We start from the raw sequence: 23,876 nt of genomic DNA on the forward strand, positions 1-23,876 counted from the left end.
TGGCAGACAAAAAAGCAAAGAGCTCACCCACGGCTCCTTCGCAAACTGCAGCTTGCTGGTCTGACGCTGGTGGCACAGCAGGCAGCTGCCAGTTCCCTGTTTCACTGCTGTGCATGCAGTAATATATGCGCACAAAGCTCTATATGCAAAACAACCTCATCTGTTCAAGAGGCCTGGGAGAAATCTAAAGCGTCGCGATCATCAAATATTTGGATAAATGGAAATGCCGTTAGAACAGCCTTGTGGATACATGCTAAATACCAACCTCCCTCCCCAGCTCCTTACCCCAGTGAAGGTGTCATCAGCTTACTGGACCATACTTTATATGACAGTTACAGGATGAATTTAGCAATATTATAAGCGACTCACTAGCATAGAAGTCTACTTGCTCGCTGTGAATAGAAAGGACAAGTGGCTTTTAATTCCAGGAGAGCTGTTAGGATTGCTTTCCCTCAGTGCAATCCCATGGGGTTGAGGACTGAAAATATCAAACAGCCATGGGGGAAGGGGGAAACGACACATTTTTTAAACCAACTCATGCCCTGCCAAGACTGGATATGTAAAACCCAGAGATTGCAATATTCTTATGTTGTCCAGTTCTGCGAAACTGCACCAAAAAACCCCCGCTCCTATTTAAGAACATGAGAAGCCATGTTGGATCAGGCCAATGACACATCCAGTCTAATATTCTGTGTCACATAGTGGCCAAAAAAACCAAGTGCCATCAAGAGGTCCACTAGTGGGGCTAGAAGCCCTCCCACTGTGCCCCCCCACAAGCACCAAGAATACAGAGCATCACTGCCCCAGACAGAGAGTTCCAACAATACGCTGTGGCTAGTAGCCACTGATGGACCTCTATTCCATATGCTTATCCAATCCCCTCTTGAAGCTGTCTATGCTTGTAGCCACCACCACCTCCTGTAGCAGTGAATTCCATCTGTTAATCACCCTTTGGGTGAAGAAGTACTTCCTTTTATCAGTTCTAGCATGACTGCTCAGCAATTTCATTGAATGTCCACAAGTTCTCGTATTGTGAGAAAGGGAGAAAAGAACTTCTTTTTCTACCTTCTCTATCCCATGAATAATCTTGTAAACCTCTATCATGTCACCCTGCAGCCGACATTTCTCCAAGCTAAAGAGCCCCAAGCGTTTTAACCTTTTTTGACTGGATGAGCATGCAAAAGTGTCAGTGACTGGGGCCTTTTAACATTTCTACACATTTTCTGAGAAGCAGCAAAGCCCAATCTGGCAGAAGCTTTGTACAGGTAGATATTAATACAGTGACTCTTCTCTGTAGATTCACTTGTGTATAGTTAGATGGTGGTTTTGTCTAAGATGTCCACATTCATATTCTCTCGGCTTGACTTCGCGAACGAAGATTTAAGAAAGGTGCAGTAGTCCACGTCTGCTGCAGGCTCGCTAATGGCTGACAAGACCAATGCGGGACAGGCAGGTCTGGCCACAGTGGCTGCAGGGAAAAGTCTGATTTGGGGTTGGTGCTGTAGCAGTACGATTCTTCCTCAATCTCCTACATTCATATCATCCTACATTCATATTACAGTGCAGCTAACAACCATTTTTAAAAAAAAAACACACACAGATACATTCTAATTCACAAAGCAAGTGAGGTGAGGTGGAGCTCGGAGGACCACTATCCCAGTATAAATATAGAGTGTTAAAAAACATTTAACATTATCATATGCAGCGCCAAATACGAATTAATAATATTGATGCCATCTTGGATTTTAGGACTGAACCTGCAAATATATTACTGTATTTTTCGCTCCATAAGACGCAACTAGTTTTTAGAGAAGGAAAACAGGAAAAAAATATTCTGAACCAAATAGTGTAATAAAATATTTAATAAACTATAACAGAATAACATTTGAACCATGTAAAGTGAACAGCAGTCAACAGTGGCATTAAGAACCATTATCACTGTCATTAACAAATGGAGAGACTTAAAGGTTTGAGTACTCTAGTTTTCTGGAAACCCCAAGAACTCATCATCGCTAGAGTCAGAATTTATGAAGCTCATTTGCTCACAATTCACTTTCTTCGCTGTCTTCATATAAGATACCGTCTTCACTTCCATCTAAGGCACTGCTAATGCCACATTTTTTGAATGACTGCACAACGATCTCCTTTACTGAGTCCCATGATGTTTTCACCCATTCACAAACTTGAGTGATGGTGGGCCTCTTCATTCGTCCACGTCAGATCATGATTACCAGCAGCCATCCATTTGTTCCACTCTTCTCTTATTAAGACCTTAAATGGCTTGTTGATGGAAACATCAAGAGGTTGCAACTGGCTGGTAAGACCTCCGGGAATTACAGCTAGATGAGTCTTCACTTCTTTGAAGCACTTTTTTGTTGGTTCGCTAATATGTGCTCCAAACTGGTCAAGCACTAATAAGGCAGGTTTTTTCAGAAGTCCTCCAGGACGTTTGGACCACACCTTTTCAACCCATATTCTCATTCCATTTTCATCCATTTATCCTTTCTCATGTACATGTACAACAACTCCTCGCGGAATCACTTCTTTTGGAAATGTTTTCCTTTTGAAAATCAACATGGGTGGCAATTTGGTGCCATCGGCACAGCAGGACAACACAGCTGTGTAATGGGTCTTCTCATGCCCTGAAGTTTTCACAGTGATGGTTTTGGCACCCTTCAGATCTACAGTCCTATTAGATGGCACATCAAAGGTTAGCAGGACTTCATCCATATTCCCAATCTGGCCAATTTCAAAGCCATTTTTCTTCCTAGCATCAATAACAAATTTATGAAAGGACAGAATTTTAGATTCATATTCTTTTGGCATTTTTTGCGCAATTCTAGTTTTGGTCTGCATAGCAAGACCACATCGCCTCATAAATCTGTAGCACCATGATGGCGATCCTGTAAAATCCTGAATGCCTTTCTCTATAGAAATGCGTTTCGCTTCAAATATGATCATTTTTGTCGAGGCAGAGAAGCCATTATTCCGGTGATGTATGATCCATTCTTTCATGTCCACCTCCAACTGTGGCCACTTTGCAGCATGCCCACAGAAAGACAGGTTGCTTACCTGTAACTGTAGATCTTCGAGTGGTCATCTGTGCATTCACACTCATGGGATAGTGCGCCTGCGCCGATCCCCGAATCGGTACCTGAAAAAGCCCGGGATTTTTTCACGCTTGGCGCCAATGGGCATGCGCAGGCGTCCCAATGCGCATGCCCACCAGCGCCAGCGCGGGGATCCCGCCAGTTCCTTCCTGACCGCCGAAAGCCTCTTACTGGAGGGAGACCGTCAGCAGCGGGGAAGGAGGGCGGGTAGTGTGAATGCACAGATGACCACTCGAAGATCTACAGTTACAGGTAAGCAACCTGTCTATCTTCTTCGTGGTCTCTGTGCTTCACACTCATGGGAGACTAGCAAGCAAAGCATACCTGGAGGTGGGAAGACGGTCAACCTGAAGAAACAGCTTGCAGCACCGCAGCTCCCAACCGAGTCCTCTGCTGAGCATGCACGTCCAGCGCGTAGTGCTTCATGAAGGCATGCGGAGAAGACCAGGTAGCCGCCTTGCAGACATCGGAAAGGGACACACCTTTCAGGAATGCCACCGACGTGGCCATCGCCCTTGTGGAGTGTCCACGAACAAGTCCAGGTAAAGGCTTCTTCGCCAACAAATAACAAAGTTTAATTGTCTCAGTGAGCCACTTGGAAAGCCTTTGAGACGAAATCTTGGACCCTAACTTGGGGGCAGAGTAGGAGACAAAAAGTTGGTTGTCCTCACGAAAACCCCGTGAACGATTCAAATAAAACAAGAGGGCACGCTTAACGTCTAAGGCATGCAGCCTGCGCTCCTCATCCGAGGAAGGGCTAGGGTGTCATGGGTGCTGGGGACCCTTCAGAGGAAGTTGAGTCTGATGAGGAAACTGTGCCCCTGCCACCTGCACCAGTGCCCCTGCCTCCTGCTGGAGAAGATCCCAGCCCCCCTGCCTCGCCCTCTCGGGTGGCTCGTGTGCGTGACCGCCTCCGGCAGGACCTCAGGGATCGGAGGAGGGCGGCACGCTCACAAGCAAGACGCTCCCTGAGCCCTGAGTTCTGAGAGGATCCTGGCCCTTCTAAGAGCAAGGATGCTTGAGTGGTAACAGGATCCTGGCTGCCTCCCTGAGCCAGCAATTAGCCCAAACGGGCAACAGCCAGCAGAGGGCTATATAGCTGTGGGCTTTGGGAGGAAGCTTTGTGGAAGCAACTAGTCATCTCCCTGACATTCTAGCATCCACTCCGGCTTGACTTTGGTTCCTGACTCCCTGACTTTGGCTTTGGACTTCTGGACTCCCTGACCTCGGCTTCTGGACCTCAGACCTGCGATACTTCTACAGTGATTCGGATTTGGCGCCTCGGACCCTCCTGCTTACTGGCTACAGACCTCGGACTGCCTCTGGACTTTGCCTGACCCGGCCCCAGCCGTGACAGATTGCTTCCACCGACAAACACCCACTCCACAGGATGGATGCTGAAGCAAGTGAAACCACAGAGCTACTGGCTGCGCTCCAAGCCCAGGTACAGCAGCTAACACAGGCAGTAGTGCACTTGCAGCAACAACCTGCGGCCAGTGCTCCAGCCAAGTGCCCAGTTCCCCCACCTGACAGATTTGGGGGTGCCGTGGAAGAATTTCCTGCCTTCCTAGCACAGTGTAGGCTGTACTTTGAACTGAGAGCACGGGACTTCCTCAATGACAAAACCAAGGTGTGTTTCGTCATCAGTCTGTTAAAGGGGCAGGCGGCCAAATGGGCCACACCCTTACTGGTCGCGTCCTCTCCCCTACTGACTGATTACCAGGGGTTTGAGGCCCACCTGTCTGCTGCTTTCTCAAACCCAGTCCAAGCAGCCACAGCCAACCGGAAGATCAGGGCACTGAAACAAGGCAACTCCTCGGTGGCTCAATATGCCACTGAATTCAAGCTCCTGACCCAGGACTTGGCGTGGAATGAGGCTGCCCAGATGGACCAGTTTACTGAGGGGTTGGCAGAGGAGGTCCTGGATGAACTGGCCAGGGTGGAGCAGCCACCCACGCTCCAAGAACTTATCACCCTCTGCCTCCGCATCGATGGCCGCCTGGAAAGTCGCCGCCAAGCCAAGACCAGAGGGCGCCAGCTCCCTGCGCCGTGCTACCTGGCTCCTCGCCCGTCCCCAGCTAGTACCAGCACCAAGGATGAGCCTATGCAGCTTGGAGCTGCTCGACCCCGCCTGACCCCAGAGGAAAAGACCAGACGCCGCACGCAGAATCTGTGCCTCTACTGCGGCACGGCAGGCCACTATGCCTCTGGCTGCCCTGCTAAGCATCAGATACCTGGACCTTCGCTGCCACCGCCGCCAAAAGGGCAGCCCCAGGTGTAAGTGGACCCCCCAGCCTGGGGCGACTAGCTGGGTCCTCCGAACAGCGGGCTGATACCCCAGGGCCATTCCTGCTACCAGTCAAACTCCGTCTGCCTGACGAACGCTGGCTGTTCGTGTATGCCATGCTGGACTCGGGAGCGGCCCACTGTTTTATAGATGCCGCCTTTGTGAAGCAGCACCAAGAACAGCTGCGGTTTGATGTCGCCCGCATGCCTCGCTTCCCGCTGATTCTAGGCCTTTCCTGGCTGAAGCTGCACAACCCCATCGTGGACTGGGCCCAGCAGGAACTACGCTTCCGAGACCCATGCCCCCATCTGACTCCTCCCACCACTCTAGCAGCTGGCATCCCGAGTGGTGGTCCTCAGCTCCCTCAGAAGTATGTGGACTTTGCTGATGTCTTCGAAGAGACAGGAGCTGATCAGCTTCCCCCTCACCGGCCCTACGACTGTGCCATTGATTTGGTACCTGGGGCACCACTCCCGGTGGGGCGTCTGTACCCAATGTCGGAGCCGGAGTTGGCAGCTCTGCGAGACTTCCTGGACAAGAACCTGAAACGCGGATTCATCCGACCCTCAACCTCTCCCCTATCTGCTCCAGTGCTCTTCGTGAAGAAGAAAAGTGGGGAGCTCCGGCTGTGCAATGACTACCGGGCCCTGAACAAGATCACCATCCGCAACCGGTACCCTCTACCACTGATCCCTGAACTCTTGGATCGCCTAAAGGGGGCCCAAATCTACACCAAGCTGGACCTCCGTGGAGCGTACAATTTGGTGCGCATACGGCCCGGAGACGAATGGAAGACCACGTTTGGGACCCGATACGGGCAGTACGAGCACCTGGTAATGCCCTTCGGACTGACCAATGCCCCCGCTGTCTTCCAGAGGTTCATGAATGACATATTCCGGGACCTGCTCGACCGCTTCGCGATCATATACCTGGATGACATCCTAATTTACTCCCGCAATCCTGCCCAGCACGCCGAGCACGTCCGCCAGGTCCTGCAGCGCCTACGAGCCCATGGTCTCTACGCCAAGCTGGAGAAGTGCGACTTCGACCTGCGCTCCGTCGAGTTCCTTGGGCACATCGTGTCACCGCAGGGGATCCTCATGGACCCGAAAAAAGTAGAAGCGGTCCTGACCTGGCAGGCTCCTCAGAATCGCAAAGACCTGCAGCGGTTCCTCGGTTTTGCCAACTACTATCGGCAATTCATCCCGGCCTACGCATCCCTGACCACACCCCTGACTCAACTACTCCGCCCCAAAGAACCCTTCCACTGGTCCCCAGAGGCCGATAACGCCTTCTCCACCCTGAAGACTCGCTTTGCCACCGGGCCACTCCTGAGATACCCCGACCCCCAGCTTCCCTTTACGGTGGAAGCTGATGCCTCCAACGTGGCCCTGGGAGCAGTGCTGTCCCAGCGCGAGGAGCCGTCCCAGCCACTACAGCCCTGCGCCTATTACTCGCGGCAGCTCACTGCTGCAGAGAGGAACTATACCATCTGGGAGAGGGAGTTGCTCGCGATCAAGGCGGCGTTTGAGGTTTGGCGACATTACCTCGAAGGGGCTCGCCACCCTGTTCAAGTGCTCACCGATCACCGGAACTTGGAACACCTCCAGACCACCCGCAGTCTCAACCAGCGCCAGATCCGGTGGTCCCTATTCTTCTCTCGCTTCGACTTCCGGATCTCCTACATCCCCCATACCCAGAACCGGAAAGCAGACGCGCTCTCCCGGAAACCGGAATACGCCCCTGCCTCAACTGAGACCGCGCCCGCTGCTCCAATCCTGCCGCCCTCAGTATTTGCAGCCACCTCCACTTCACCAGCACTCGTGGAGGACATTTGGGCTAGCCAGGCCAATGATCCCTGGGTCCAGCAACACCTCCAGGCTCTCCAAGATGACCCAACAGGGGAGTTCACGACTCGAGGCGGCCTCTTGCTACACCGCGAACGCCTCTATGTGCCGCCCGGGCCCTTGCGGGCAGAAGTGCTACGCCTGACCCACGACTCGTTACCCGCCGGGCACTTTGGACAGCATAAGACCACCCACTTGCTGACAAGGGAATTCTGGTGGCCATGAGTTCGCGCTGATGTTGCCCGCTATGTCAGCTCCTGTGACGTCTGCCGACGGGCCAAAGACATCCCAGCCAAACCCTCAGGGTTGCTGCAGCCCTTGCCCACATCTTCAGGACCCTGGGATACCATCTCGATGGACTTCATCACGGAACTTCCACGCTCCAAGGGTCAGACTTGTATCTGGGTGGTCGTCGACCTATTTACCAAGATGGCCCACTTTGTTCCGTGCCCGAAACTCCCCACAGCTCAGGAGACGGCCCAGCTTTACCTGCAACACATCTTTCGTCTGCATGGACTCCCAGCCCATCTGATCTCCGATCGGGGCCCTCAGTTCTCCTCTCGGTTCTGGCAAGCCCTCCATTCCAGCCTGGGTACTCGAGTGCACCTGTCCTCGGCCTACCACCCACAGACAGATGGCCAGACAGAGCACACCAATGCCACGCTAGAGCAATATCTCCGCTGTTACACCTGTTACCAGCAGGATGACTGGACCACTCTATTGCCCCTAGCGGAGTTTGCATACAACAACGCGGTCCATTCATCCACCCAAATGACCCCGTTTGCTGCAACCTACGGGTACCACCCTCGGTTCTTCCCAGCGATCCTACCACCCACGAATGTCCCCGCCGTCGATGCCTACCTGCAAGAACTCCGTGCCAGCCAAGACTTGCTCCGAGAGCAGCTACAGCAAGCCAAGGAGGCATATAAACGGGCTGCGGACCGAAAGAGGCAAGAAGGCCCTCCAGTGCAGCCGGGGGATCAGGTGTGGCTCTCAACTCGCTACCTGCGCCGGCCTGGTCGGTCTCACAAGCTGGATGCACGGTTCATTGGACCCTACCCCGTCGTTGAACAAATAAACCCCGTCGCCTTCAGGCTCCAGTTGCCACCCCACCTCCGCATTCACCCCGTGTTTCATCGCTCCCTCCTTGTTCCGGCTGCACCCCCTGACCCAGCTCGGACTCCTTCCCCACCGCCGCCACCACCAGTGTTGGTGGATGACGAGGAAGAATATGAGGTGCGCCAGATCCTGGACTCCCGGTACCATCGTGGAGGCCTCCAGTACCTGGTGGACTGGGAGGGATACGGCCCAGAAGACCGGTCTTGGGAGCCCGAGGACAATCTTCATGCCCCGGACTTGGTGCACCAGTTCCACAACGACCACCCCGACCTTCCAGGTCCCTCGACGGAGGGGGGCCCTGGGGGGGGGGATAGTGTCATGGGTGCTGGGGACCCTTCAGAGGAAGTTGAGTCTGATGAGGAAACTGTGCCCCTGCCACCTGCACCAGTGCCCCTGCCTCCTGCTGGAGAAGATCCCAGCCCCCCTGCCTCGCCCTCTCGGGTGGCTCGTGTGCGTGACCGCCTCCGGCAGGACCTCAGGGATCGGAGGAGGGCGGCACGCTCACAAGCAAGACGCTCCCTGAGCCCTGAGTTCTGAGAGGATCCTGGCCCTTCTAAGAGCAAGGATGCTTGAGTGGTAACAGGATCCTGGCTGCCTCCCTGAGCCAGCAATTAGCCCAAACGGGCAACAGCCAGCAGAGGGCTATATAGCTGTGGGCTTTGGGAGGAAGCTTTGTGGAAGCAACTAGTCATCTCCCTGACATTCTAGCATCCACTCCGGCTTGACTTTGGTTCCTGACTCCCTGACTTTGGCTTTGGACTTCTGGACTCCCTGACCTCGGCTTCTGGACCTCAGACCTGCGATACTTCTACAGTGATTCGGATTTGGCGCCTCGGACCCTCCTGCTTACTGGCTACAGACCTCGGACTGCCTCTGGACTTTGCCTGACCCGGCCCCAGCCGTGACATAGGGTAAAACGTGGGTAACCAAACTTCTAAGTTAAGATGAAATTGGGAAACCACCTTGGGAAGAAAAGTAATGTCTGGAGCTAGGGAGACCCCCGCTTCCCTGAAGGCAAGGTAGGGGTAATCACAGCGCATCGCCGTGAGCTCCCCCGCACGACGTGCTGAGGTGATGGCAACCAAAAATGCAGTCTTCCAGGACAAAAGTTGTAAGGAACACGTTGCCATGGGCTCAAAAGGACGACGAGTCGACCTGTCCAGAACCAGAGTCAAATCCCACAACTGTGGAGGGGATCTAGAAGGGGGATGAAGGCGGAACAGTCCCTTCATGAACCTCTTAGAGTGAGGGTGAGCAAAAACAGAGTAGCCCTCTACTGAAACATGGAAAGCAGAGATAGCCGCCAAATAAACCTTGATGGAGCAGAATACCAGCCCCTCATCCACCAAGGCTAAAAGAAACTCAAAAATTGCCGAAAGCCTAACTGAGTCAGGCGACGTAGGGGAGTCAGCCACAAAGTTACTGAACTTCTTCCACTTCCTCTTGTAAGAGGCACGAGTGGAAGGCTTCCTGCTGCTTTGGAGGACTTGCTGGACCCTGGTGGAAAACCCTACTGATCGATGAACCACGCCGTCAGCTTCAGGTGGGGCACGTTGTGGTGGAGTACGTGCCCGCCCTGGGCCGACAACAGGTCCGGATCTGTCGGGAACTGATAAAATACCCCCCTCGACTGCTGGAGCAGGATCGAGAACCAACTCTGACGGGGCCACCAAGGAGTCACCAGGATGCAACGTGGCTTCTCCTGAACTAACTTGTGGACTACCCTTGTCAGAAGAGGCAAGGGCGGGAACATGTAAAGGAACCAGCCCCCCCACTGAAGAAGGAGTCCGTCTCCCAGCGAGGCTGGATCCGCACCTCCCCTGGCACAGAACAAGGGGCACTTTTTGTTCTCCGCTGTGGCGAAGACATCTAGCTGTGGGTACCCCCAACGCTGGAACACCGGCTCCAGGAACCGCCATTGCAGTTCCCATTCGTGTGGGAGAGCTCCACCCCTGCTGAGAGAGTCCGCCTGAATGTTGAGGACCCCCGGCAGGTGTGTTGCCTTCAGAAAAATGTCCCACTGGAGGCACTCCATCCAGAGGTCCATCGCCAGCGAGCACAGTCTGCGGGACACTGTCCCCCCCTGTCTGTTTATATAACACAGGGCAGTGGTGTTGTCCGTAAGAAGTGCCACAGTCTTCCCTGCTAACAGAGGGCGAAAGGAGCGAGGGGCGAAGTGAACCGCCAGCAGTTCCAAGTAATTTATATGGCACCGACTCAGTTTCGGAGGCCACTGGCCCCCCACACATAGGTCTTCCAGGTGAGCTCCCCACCCCCACATGGAAGCGTCGGTGGCAATAGTCACAGTGGGGGTTGGTAGATGAAAGGGAGCCCCTTGACAGATGTTGCTCTCCAATCCCCACCATTGCAGAGATTGGATAGTCCCGGGTGGGATGGAAAACCTCTTTCGGGGCGAATCTCTGAGCGGACGAAAATGGCGTAAGAACCACAGTTGCAGTCCCCTCATTCGCAGTCTTGCGAAACGTAGCACGCTTGTCGTCGCAGCCATCAGCCCCAGCATCCGCTGGAGCTGCTGAGCCGTGCCCCACTGCCGCCTTTGGAGAAGCTGTACCAGATTGATGATGTCCTTTGCTCTCTGCGAAGGAAGGAATGCTCGGTGTTGATCTGTGTCCAGCAGAGCCCCTATGAATTGAACTGTCCTTGATGGAGTCAGATGGGACTTCTCCAGGTTGACCTGCAATCCCAGGGTGCCGAGAAGACGCAGAGTGATGGCAATGTGCGTTGTCAAACTCTCCTTCGACTTTGCCACAAGAAGCCAGTCGTCGATGTATGGGAAGACAACAACTCCCTGAAGATGAAGGCGGGCAGCCACCACACTCATCAGCTTCGTGAACACCCAAGGAGCGGTAGACAGTCCAAACGGCAGGGCCCTGAACTGGAAGTGCCGAGCACCCACTGCAAACCTTAGGAAACGCCTGAACGCAGGGTGGATGCTGACATGAAAGTAGGCATCTTTGAGGTCCAGGGTCGCCATCCAGTCTCCCTGATTGACGAGGGGCAGGATAGTTTGCAGGGTAGCCATTCTGAACTTCTGGTACAGAATGAATTTGTTCAGACTCCGAAGGTCCATGATAGGCCTCAAACCCCCGTCCCGTTTGGGGACCAGGAAGTAACGGGAGTAGAAGCCTCCTGTCCTGGCCTCCGGCGGAACCACCTCTATGGCTTGTTTCTGTAGGAGGTTGTTCACCTCCGCCAGCAGAGGTGGGGAAGGGGGAGTGGTAACTACCACGGACTGGTTTGGGGTCTGAACAAACTCTATTTTGTAGCCCTCTTTTACGATGGACAGTGCCCACCTGTCTGTGGAGATCAACTCCCAGGCAGGCAGGAAAGGGCGTAGGCGGATGGAAGAGCCAACAGTGGGAACGATGACGCGTGCTTGCAGGAAGTCAACCCCCCTGCTTCTGAGGACGAGCCCCCTTAGACTTGCTGGAGGGCTGGGCCCCGTAACGGTTCCTGCCGTTACCAGAGAAGGAGGGTCGTTCAGGCTGTGCAGGCCGGGGACGCCATTGATCAGGGGAGAACCTTTGATAGGGCTTCTTGGTCCAGGGCTTAGGCCACTGCTTGGACCTAGAAGTTTTGGGGGTGGATTGGACGCCCAAGTTCTTGGAGGTCTTGACGCTCTTGTCGAACTCTTGCAGCGCCGTGTCAGTTGTGGTGTTGAAGAGCCCGTCACCCTCAAAAGGCAGGTCCTCGATCACCCTCAAAAGGCAGGTATCTTGGTGGAGTGCCGTAGACCGAAGCCAGAAGTGACGCCTAATGCAGACTGCAGAGGTGATCTGTTTGGCTGAAGCTTCCACCATGTGTTTCGCTGCAGCCAGTTGTTGTCTGGCCACAGCGAGACCTTCTTTCTGCAGCTTGGTTGCAGCGGCCTTTTTGTCCTCACTTAGAGAAGAGAGGAACGGGGCAAGTTGTTCCAGCACGGCATACTGATACCTAGCCATGCAGGCTGCATAGTTAGATATTTTTATACCGAGTGCCCCAGCTGAGTAGACCTTGCGGCCCATTCCATCGATCTTCCTCCCTTCTTTGTCCGGTGGAGCGGAGTGAACCTTCCTGGCCTTCGAGGAGGAGGAGACTACCACCGAGTTAGGGCGTGGATGGGTGAATAAGAATTCAGCCCCCGTCTCCTGGACCCTGTACATGTGGTCCAGCCGTTTGGATGACACCGGCGTCGAAGATGGTTTGCTCCAAGGTTCCTTGACCACTTGAAGGATCACCTTGGTAACTGGTAGAGCGACCGCAGTGGACATGTTCTTCTGCATTATGTCGAACACGTTGTCGTCCACTACGGGTTCAGGCTGGGTCACGGGTAATCGAAGGGTGGCAGTGATGCGTTTCACAAGGTCCCCATAAGACTTCAGATCCTCCGAAGGTGAAATCGGAAGATCCTCAGCCGTCTGGGAGACCGGTGAAGGGTCTAAGTCGTGGACTTCACCGTCCGACTCCGATGAAGAATCCTGATGAGTGGAATGCTCTGACAGGATCGGGGTCGACTCTCTCGGTGGAGGTTGAAGCGGCTGTAGCCTACGAGGGGCTTCGACCGGAACTAGCTGTCGATCCGGGGGAACCGACGCCGACGCCTTCCGGGAACGATGCGAGACCCTCGACACCGAAGAGAACTCCGAAGCTTGCTCCCAGTCTTGGTAGTCCTCCGGGTACCAACGGCAGGATTCATACCGGGAGTAGGGAGGCTGCCACCGACGCTGCTCCCATGGTGGTATCGGGAAGCGGTGCGGGGTATAGTGTGGATCCCGCCTGGGTCGGGGCTTGAATGGCGGGTCTATGACCGGTGCCGAAGCATCCACTTCCGACGCCGAATCGCTGATCGACCGACGACGTGAGCCCGAAGACGAAGACCGTTGGGTGAGGTCAATCTCCGGCTCCTGCTCTGACGCCGACAGGCGTTGTTGGGCTGCTGGGCTTCGGCGCGGGGAAACCCGAATCGTTTTCGGCGGGTTTGCCGATGTCGATGCGCCACCCGACGGGGAAGGAGTGCGGGGTCGCTTACGCTTCTCCTTCGATTTCGCCTTTTTCAGAGCTCGGGTCCCCGAGTCCTCACGGCGTTTCTTAGCGGGCGTATCCACCGAGCCCTCGCGGGAACGTTTTGTGGAGCCACGCTCTTTTGGCAGTTCTAAAGTCGGGATCGGAGCGGCATCGGCCGATGCGAGCTCCTGTGCCGGGGTGTCAGTCGATTTCGGTGCCGATCCCTCCATCGGTCGATGAGGTCGAAGCGCCGATTCGGTTAACGCCGCCGATAATCGAGCCGCACGGTTCTTCCTGGTCTGTTTCGAGAACCGAAGGCAATGCGGGCACGACTCTACTCTGTGCGACTCTCCCAAGCACAAGAGGCACAGAGAATGGCCGTCCGGAGGGGCAATCTTCTTCCCGCAAGCACGGCAGCGCTTGAAAAACCCCCAGCGACTTTCCATAGGCAGTCGCACGAAAAAACAATTTCTTTCTGCTCAGAAACGCCTGAGAGAAAGGCGGCGGAAAGCGAAAGCGGAATACCCCAAGGGGTAGTCCGCCGGACAACGAAACGCTTTTTTTTTTTTTTACTAACTATACTAATAACTAACTAACTAACTATTTACAAAGGCCAACGGGCTAGAACGAGAGAAAAAAATACTCTCACCGACTGGAGAAGCAGAAAGGGAACCTCTCTAGCGCGGCGGTCAGAAAGGAACTGGCGGGATCCCCGTGCTGGTGCTGGTGGGCATGCGCATTGGGACGCCTGCGCATGCCCATTGGCGCCGAGCGCGAAAAAATCCCGGGCTTTTTTAGGTACCGATTCGGGGATCGGCGCAGGCGCACTATCCCATGAGTGTGAAGCACAGAGACCACGAAGAAGATAGTGTGCTTACTTTTATCTGCTTTTTGCAGCTGATCCTCCTGTTTCCTCCACTCTCTAATCATTTTTTCAGTTGGAGGAGGCCCAAAATGTCTCTCCACTGCTCTGTTTCTATGCTCCTTAGCATATTTTACTACCTCTAGTTTAAAAGGAATTTTATATGCTAGCCTTTTCTGCTTTATCATCCTTGCACGGGTAGAATGAGGTACTGTAGTATTTTTCTGCAAGAAATGAAGGAACTCTCAGTATCATTTCTTCAATGTTTACCATTGAGAACTAACAATCCCTGACATCTCCAAAAAAGGGTCCAGGCAAATAGGTGTGGAAAACCTCAGCTTGAGACCCTGGAGAGCCGCTGCCAGTCTGAGAAGACAATACTGACTTTGATGGACCAAGGGTCTGATTCAGTATAAGGCAGCTTCATATGTTCATATGCGTTGTCACTAAACGCTGAACATTAGCATTACCATTGAGCGCTGACTATTTGTGTTACCACTGAGCGCTGACCATTTGCATTGTCACTTACCGCTGGCCTGTGCATTATCACTGACCAATAACCTGCACTGAGCATTGTCTTAAATCAATGAGGACAATCAGCCATATTAAAATTTATAACATATTTAAGACCTAAAAACAAACACAAAAATGGACTTTGTGCATCATGTGTGCAGTATAAATTAATAATTGATTCCAGTGACCTGACTTTGTACATCATAATTACGGTAATACTGACCACTAAAGTTTAATATGGCAGGTGTTTTATCATATATTTAATGCTCAAAGTGGAACATCATAAATCAAGATTTAATGAGTGATAGTTTATTTTTTTTAATGAATTGTGCCCCCTGCAGCCAGCATTCATAGTACCTCAGACAAGCCCAGCCGCTGAATGGAGAGTAATGCGCATGCGCACTGCTGTCCCCGCTGTCTACTAGGAAACGCCACCTACTACAAACCCTTCTCCAATCAGCGTGGCAATAACACAGCCAGCAACAGCACTCACTCCTCGCTTGCAGCCTTCCCTCCTCCTCTGTACGATCTCCTCCTTCTTGGCCAGGACCCGCTTCTCCATGCTGCTACCATGGAATTGTAAGTTTCCTGCCTGGACCCACTCTCCTTCCATGTAGTCCTTGCTTTCTGATCTGGCTGCAGGCTTCCCCACGGCATCATTAAGGTCCCCAACGTGCACTCTTTTTTGTGGTATTCGCTCCATAAGACACACACACTCCCCCCCCCCACTTTTATGGGGGGGGGAAGTGCATCTTATGGAGTGAAAAATACGGTATATGTGTACAATGAATTTTTAATGATTTTATTGTCTTTTATTTTAACACTATGTATTGTAACTGTTGTTAGCTGCCCTGAGCTCGATAGGGGAGGGCGGGATATACAGTAAATATAATGAAATTTAAAGAATAAAAAATACTTCTGTGGGATACCCAGTGGCCATTCAACTGAGCTCAGAGCAGAGGAGGGACTCGAATTCAGTCCCCTGCAGCTTCTATATGCCTTCGATCATACTGACTCATAGAACAAAAAGGGGCATCTAAATGGAGAGGAGATGAACTGCTATTCCTCCTAACAAAAAGAAAGAACTTTCTCAAGTTTACAGAACAAGTTTGATCTAGCAACAGCTCCACTGGCATGTGACACAGGTCTCCACAAAACAACACACACACACAGACACACACTGAAGCAACTAGCAATTAAAGCACGATTTTAAAAATAATCTTATAATGGCTTAGTCTAGATGTATTAGCTTATGTAAGTTTACAGGAGACAAGCCTGGGAAGGAACTTAACACTAGACAATAAAGTATTCCTGACATGCCTTTAAGGAACACTGGCAGAGAAGTGGTGAGGCAGAAGGGGAGAGAGGTTGTTAGGACTTGTAATTCTTAAATGCCACCCAAGGATGTAAGAGGTTTTATGTCTCTGTTGTTGTGGGAGAGGGGGAGAGAAGGGGTCAACGGCTTGGCCGTGACCACCTTCCGAACCAATTTAAAACTTGGGGAGCCAAACTATTTCTGGCTCAGACAGGACCGAAGTTGTTCTGGCTTAGGCCAGCATAAGCCTACAAAAAAATCAGTCTGGCGCAGCTCAACATAATGGAATAAGCTGAATGTTGCCCTAGGAGGGAGGCACTTGACAGTGCCCAGAAATGCTGACTCTCCTCTGCTACTCCAGCTTCTTAAAAATCTTCCTAATGTGCTGCAATGCATAGAGAATTCATGAGAACACCTACTAAGCTGCCTTGGCCTTTGACTGGCAGCAGCTCTTTTGCACATCACCTGTTCTGTTCCTACCTAATCCTTTAAACTGGAAATGCTGCGGCTGGAGCCTGGGACTCTCTGCATGCAAAGCAGATGCTCTGAGCTGCAACCCTAGCCCTGTGTGGTTCTTTTGCAGCTTGGGGACAAGTCATGACGAACAAGATGTAACTCCTTCCCAGTCTGGCAACGTGAGGTCCTTTAATTGGATTTACTGGAAACTGAACCGGTGTTTTAGGTATGCTCAGTACATTCTCACTGACCTAGAGCTCCTCCCATAAGAAATGCCAGAACTTAAGCCTGCTTGGGGGAAAAAGAAAGAAACCTCCCCCATTAATTCAGCAAGCTGCTTCTCTATTTATACCACAAGTCATAACAAACTGAATGATTGCACAATGGACTGCCTATTATTAAAGTGTTTGCTGCTTGTGTTGGTAAGAAGTGTTGATGCCCGGAGACCACAGCAAAGGCACTTTGTGGTAATGTTCCCCTCCTAGGCAAGCATGGGTTTACTTTCCGGCTGCTCTGACCCTGTTTTCAGGAGAAAAAGCTTCAGATGTCCAGTGGTGATGGTGGAATGTGCCATCAACTGATTGGAGGCAGCTGATTTAGCGCAAGCCCATAAGGTTTCCAAGGCAAGAGATGTTCAGAGATGGTTTTTTGCCATTGCCTGCCTCTGCATAGCAACCCGGGGCTTCCTTGACGGTCTCCCATCCAAGCGCTTAACCAGAGGCAAACCTGTTTGGATAAACATATGGAGCAGAGGTCCATCAGTGGCTATTAGCCACAGCATATTGTTGGAATTCTCTGGGGCAGTGATGCTCTGTATTCTTGGTGCTTGAGAGGGGCAACAGTGTGAAGACTTCTAGTGTCCTGGCTCCACTGATCGACCTCCTGATGGCACCTAGTTTTTTTGGCCAGTGTGTGACACGGACTGTTGGAGTGGATGGGCCACTGGCCTGATCCAACATGGCTTATTTTATGTTTTTATGCTTAGCTTCCAAGATCTGATGAGATCAGGCTAGTCTGGGCCATCCAAGTCAGGGCCAATATCTTATCAAGAAAGCAGTTCAACAAGTAACAGAGGATTTCATCCTTGCTCTCTCTTTATAAAGAATATTTCTAAAAGTGACTATACCAAACAGCTGACTGCTCATGATGACGATGTCAGAGGGCTAAACCTTGGAGGAAATGCAGAAAGAACTGGCAAACAACATTTGCAACTGGGTTAAGTCTTAACAAATATTATCAGGGTCCTTGAGCATGGCCAAAACAGCCTGCACCAAAATCTCTCTTAAAATTTCACTCTGGGTCTCATATCATTTTAAGTAAGCCCCGTGGCGCAGAGCAGTAAGCTGCAGTATTGCAGTCCCCAGCTCTGCTCATGACCTGAGTTCAACCCCAGCTGAAGCTGGGTTCAGGTAGCTGACTCAAGGTTGACTCAGCCTTCCATCCTTCTGAGGTTGGTAAAATGGGTATCTGGCTTGCTGGGGGTAAAGAGTAGATGACTGTGGTAGGCAACGGCAAACCACCTCATAAAAAGTCTGCCAAGAAAATGTCATGATGTGATGTCACCCCATGGGTTGGTAACGGCCCAGTGCTTGCACAGTGGACTACCTTTACCTTTTTAAAAGAAATCTTGAAAGCTAAGCTGGGTCGACTCTGGCAAGCACTTGGATGGGAGACCTCCTTCAAATACCTGGAGTCAGGAAGTGGGGACACACCTTATTCAGCCACTTCTCAAACACCTTCCAGGCCCCCAGTAGGGGTCAGTCACCAGAGGTCACCATGACTTCCAGGTGTACACATACATGCACATATTTAAAAAGATGAAATGTTAATCACTGAATTAAAAGATACAGAAATACATTATGAGCAACATTCCTGTTTCTAAGCAAAGAGACAGCAGAAGCAATTTGGAGGGCATGCTGGAAGTTTTCAAAACTTCACTTTGTGCTTCCCAATTCTATCATGCTGTGATGGCCCCAGATTTCAGTTAAGAACTGAACCACTGGATCAGACCTGGGTTTCATCTAGCCAAGCAGAGTCCTGTTCCCAGTGGTGGCTAGGCATGTTAAAGTTACATCCCTAGCAACAAAATCCCTTCCTGCTAACTGCAGAAGCCTCAAAGCTGGCTAACACACTGTGATGAGGGAACATCACTTTGTATATGCTCAGAGACACTCACTTCGCTTATTCAGCATGAACCCTGACACTGGAAAATAGATGTGTAAAGCCATGAATAAAGTGCTCTGCACCATCTGGGCAGTTCCTGTGCCCAACGTATTAGTCCAAATGGAAGATTTTAGATAGTTCAGCCTCAGCAAACCAGAGAGATACACCTTTTAGCAGGTTTAGACTGTCTGCTTGATTTCTCTCCCTGTAATTTATGCTGCCTCTACATTCAGCAAACATAATCCCACTGAACTCTGCAAGGCATTCTTTAGAGCAAATGGGCCCAGAATTGGGCATAATCACTCAATCCTGTAAGCAGGTGTGCAAGAGTGGCAGGCAGCTCACTAAGGAGGCTGCTGGTTTATGCCTTTGATTAAGCCTTGTAAATAAGAGGTCTGAGGTACAACGTAACCTACTTCAAGTCAGGCCGATGCAATAGTTTTGTGTCACATCAACAAAACCATAACTCTCTTGCTTAATCCAAGCGGGCAGCCGTGTTGGTCTGAAGCAGTTGAACAAAGCAGGAGTCAAGCTGCACCTCTAAGACCAACCAATTTTTATTTAGAACGTAAGCTTTCATGTGCTCTTAAGCACACTTCATCAGACGAGGAATCCAGCACAGTGAGCAAAGCCATACATAGCTGAGCAGAGCCATACGTAGCTGGTAGGCCGTGGCCCAGAATGCAACATGGTACAGATTTAAGAACCAATAACAGTGAAGTAAAATTAACTGGTAGGCAGTGGTTTAGAATGTAAAATGGCACAATGACGGAATAGTAAAATCAACAAACTGAGCAAACCTTTGATCTGAGTAGCATGAGCATGCGAAAGCAACAAAACGGTAGTACGTCAAAATGTGAGATAGTCCGTCAATAACAATGGGAGATAGGTTTAATATATGTAATGGGATAAGCAACCAAAGTCCCTGTTTGAGTGTGTCAACACAGCTAAAAGAGAAATACATTGGATAGTGATGTTCTTGTCCACCTAATTTACTTTTTAACATGCTTAAGTAACCAGTTGAAACATTTCCTGGATTCCTAGTCTAAGGGCTCCACCTTGTGGCGGTCACGGTGCATGCAGACTGGAATGCGCTCATCATTGCCAGTGAACAGGCATAGGACCAGACCAAGGACTGCATTTTGCACAGAGCGATTCCATTCCAGCACACGAAAAGGTGCCTGTGTGGTGCTGCTGTCTGCAATGATGCCCAACTGATCCAGCAGAAAAGCTCAAATAGCTACACTCTGGATAAGACCTATGTCAGAGAATTAGAAGAAACTGACAACAAAGGGATTACAGCAGAACAAACTGCAGAAGAACATACAGCGAAAAATGAGTATGCTATGTATTTTCAAAAGCCACTTACATGTCCAATAAAATAAAATTTAAAAATTCTGGCAATTGGCAAATACTTTTATAGTTATCATTATCAATGTATGTATGTTGGATATACCATCCCAAGATGGTAGCAGGAGAACATACAGGTAAGGAGGAAACTTCATGGTCTAAAATGTTCATTCTGTTAAAAGAAAACTTCTTCATATATAGAAAACTTAACGTGTCAAGGAATGGGTTTTTAGACTAGCCAGGAAAGTTCCATTCTGCCACTGGAAAGCGTAATCTGGGTCCAACCCATGGTTTGGAAGACTGGAACTGTGCTGTAGGTTTTCGTGCATCCTTCTCCCTTTGCACCACAGTTTCCCATCACCTGCAACCTGGGCAAAAAGCAGAAAGTGCAGGAGCATAAGGCCCAGGCACAGACAGTGAACTAACCATTTGCTGGTATGTGTGAACTGAACCTGTTTCTTTAACGGTGGTTTTTGGGGAGAAGGACAAGAACCAGGCTGGACCTAAGTATTATCTGCAGTAGCAATGGTTCTGATGTAGCCAGAAACAGAAAGCACGCTCATGTGGGAGGGCCCTGGCACTGAGTTATCAATGGCAGTCTATTAATGGGAATTGCATGCTCTGATCAAATGAGTAAGGGATGAAACCACAAGGAACAGGTTTGCTGCCCCTCCACAGCCAAACCCTCTCTTTGTGCGTCTGATGCAACTCTAATCCACTGCATCAACTAGGACCCTGGCTGGCACTGTACACACTTCTGGGGAGCTGACAAAGATCTTCTCGATTTGCAACTGTGCTGAAACACCCCAATGCCAAATGTTACAAGGTGCTTCCTTAGCCTCTTGCTTTACAGCTCGATTTTCCCTGAAGGATCCTAGAGGGTCCATTCCTATTTTACCTTGTAGGAAGATTAAGCAATTTTGCCAAGTTATTTCAAGTAGGAACGGACCACTGAACAATCACAATAGGACTGGAGAAAAGAAATACAATGGCCTGAGAAAATGAATCACCTACTGCTTTAATGTATATATTGAAGGCAAAGCTTAGCATTTTAATATCGTTTTCCCCCAAATGTTCAAAGCACAGCATTCATACTTGCTTGAATAATCCTTACAGCAACCCTGGAAAGCAGATTCATGTCACTGTCTTCATATGACCTCTTTCCATTTTTAAACCTCACCTTTCTGCCAGAGTCCGGAAGGTAGACTAAAACAAAGGAAGGCAGTAAAAACTAAAAAGTCCTTTCAAGCTGCCAACAGGGAAAGGCTGAAGTACAGAGAGAATAGCTTGCCTAAGGCTATCTAACAAGCTAAAAATAATAATAATTTTAAAAATCTGAACCAAGGACTACCCAACTCATACCCGTAATCACAGCTCTAAACCAGTAATGAACATGGGATACCTTGGCTGCTACCAAGCCACCAGAAATACAGAAAAACACAAACTACAATGAGTTTTTTAAAAGTCACCAGGTAGGCTCAGGGTGCTCTTCCCTGACAAATCCTTAATAGGAGGGGCAACAGCTGAAATGCATCCACACAAATCTGGGGAGACCTCGCTGCGATCCAAACAAGCCAGTGATGGAAGTGTTTGATTTCCCATGTTGACCACCTACCATTGAGCTCTGGCGGAAGGTACAGGTGGTAGGTGCTGTAGATGTCATTGGACATTTGAAGCTGTAGCTCTGTGTGTTTCTTAAGGAGCTCGGAAATGCTCTCTTTCTGGAAGGGAGTCTTTTCCAAAATCACCACGGCATCAGTCCCATCCCCAGAAGCACTATTCACCTAGAGAAATAAGAATGTAAGGATTATCTTGCTGGATTGAACCAAGACCTGCCTATGCTGATATTCTGTATCCTACAACAAGCAGCCAAATGGCTCCGTAAGCTCACAAGGAGGGTATCCCTTCTCTAGCCCCAACACAACGGCACACTGAAGTAAGGAAAACAATGAGATAAGGTATTCATAGCTAACCATTGTTGATAGATGCTCTCGCTATATATGTGTCTCATCCCCCTTTTTAAAAGCCCCTTGCTGGGCATCTCTTCCTTGTTCGGAATGTGCAAGACCTGTTATCAGTAGGTGGAACCCAGACAGTGGCAAAACCTATGCTAGACCATGTTCTACTGACACAAGATAATGTCAAGGTACACAGTAGGGGCAGGACCTAGAAACTGAAAAGCATTGTGTGCTCACGTTATGCCCGGAGCCCAAGTAGGTGGAGTTGCAGTAACATATGAGTACAGCATGTCCACACGGTAAACCTCTGCATTGTATCATACAGGACAGAGGCATCACTGTGGCTTCTAGGTCACCCTGTAGTTCTGCAACTCAGCAATCTGGGGAAAGGCAACATCTGTGTGCTTGGGGGTACTAGAGACTCCAAAGCCTACCCTTGGTGGTCTCGCCTGGCAACACCTGAAACAGAAAACAGTTTGATGAAGATTTAAGGCAGACCTTGCTGCAATCCATGAGGTGTGATCCTGTGTTGGAAAATTCAATTTCCCACACCAATCCCTTACCATTGAACACTACTTCCATCACTGTGCCATTCACACAGAAGCCTTCAACTCTTCTGGATCCAGGACCCAGTGAACACAAGCAAGCGACAGGAAGCCATATGACTACAAAGCCACATGACAGGAAGAGGTGGAGTGAGAATTATGAGCCATGAACATCAAGGCCAGGATCACAGTCAGCTGACCAAGAAGCCACAGAAAAGATGAGCATCAGGTGTTATACTCTGGTGAGCAATAAGCCAAAAGTCAGTCTATGGAGAAATCTTTTTCACCACTGAGTGACTTCACAACTGTACTGCTCCTCAATGAATGCAAAGAGAGGCTGGAAGCACAGCACTGTAGCTCTCTAAGTTTCTACAATAGCAGCAGGTCCCTCCAAAAAGATAGCAGTTCTATAGCGACTGCCAATCCAGCAAGTCTCTAACCCAACTGAGAAACCTGAGATGGACGGAAAACCACTGCATTAGAAGACCTTCAGAGAAGGAGGGACACAGTAGAATGACAGATGGGTCTTATGGTTAGGCGAGCTTTCGTGCACAGCTATTTTGCATGTGCCAGTCCCAGAAAGGAAGAAGGCATGGTTTATGAACACAGACATGAGTCCTGATGGATGGCCTAGGTTGGCTCAATCTCATCAGATTCCAGAAGCTAAGCAGCATCAGCTGCTGGTCAGTACTAAGTACAGGTCTGTACTTGGATGGGAGACCACTAAGGAAGTCTAGGGCTGCTCTGCAGAGGCAGGCAATGGCAAACCACCCATATTCATCTCTAGCCTTGAAAACCCTCTGAGGACCCACCATAAGCTGGCTACAACTTGACAGCAATTCCCACCACCAGATTCAGCTCCATACAGAACTGACAGCCTAAAGTGTCACCCAGTTCAGTACAGAACCAAGCTCTGGTACGGTTCAATAAATAAACCCATCACATCTAACCTTGGTGATTCAAGCACCCTGTTATTCCAGTTTACTATCCGCCTGCCCCATAACAATTTTATCTTCATGCACAAACCCCACATGCGACCTAGAGTTTTATTCACCTTCAAGTCTTCTCAAAAACCTTCCCATCTGGAATTTACCTGCTACTTTGAAATTACAGGGTTGCCTTTCCATTTCCCGACACTTCATCATGGGGCTCGGTTATCTCAGAGGTGGATTTACAGGGGGCAGTAAAAGAGCTGACCGAACTGTATCCTCGCACTTGGGGAGAACCTTCTTTCTGATCACTGTACAGCTGTAAATGTTGAATTAAAAGAGTACTTGCAAATTTCCTATTTTTATGGCCCCTGAGTGACAAGTCCATCCATCTTATTTACAGCATTTGAGTTAACTG

General features: G+C 50.3%; 1 protein-coding gene across 1 annotated transcript in view; it reads right to left on the bottom strand.

The window, feature by feature from the left end:
- The window catches only part of DCPS (decapping enzyme, scavenger), a 100,342-nt gene that overhangs the window by 70,896 nt on the left and 5,570 nt on the right, over window positions 1-23,876 (bottom strand). Inside the window, exon 2 of the mRNA XM_060250441.1 lies at window positions 21,642-21,810. Within this exon, the coding sequence (XP_060106424.1) occupies window positions 21,642-21,810 (169 nt within the window). The remainder of the gene's footprint in view (window positions 1-21,641; window positions 21,811-23,876) is intronic.

Source organism: Heteronotia binoei, chromosome 12 (assembly GCF_032191835.1).
Source record: "Heteronotia binoei isolate CCM8104 ecotype False Entrance Well chromosome 12, APGP_CSIRO_Hbin_v1, whole genome shotgun sequence".
NCBI lineage: Eukaryota > Metazoa > Chordata > Lepidosauria > Squamata > Gekkonidae > Heteronotia > Heteronotia binoei.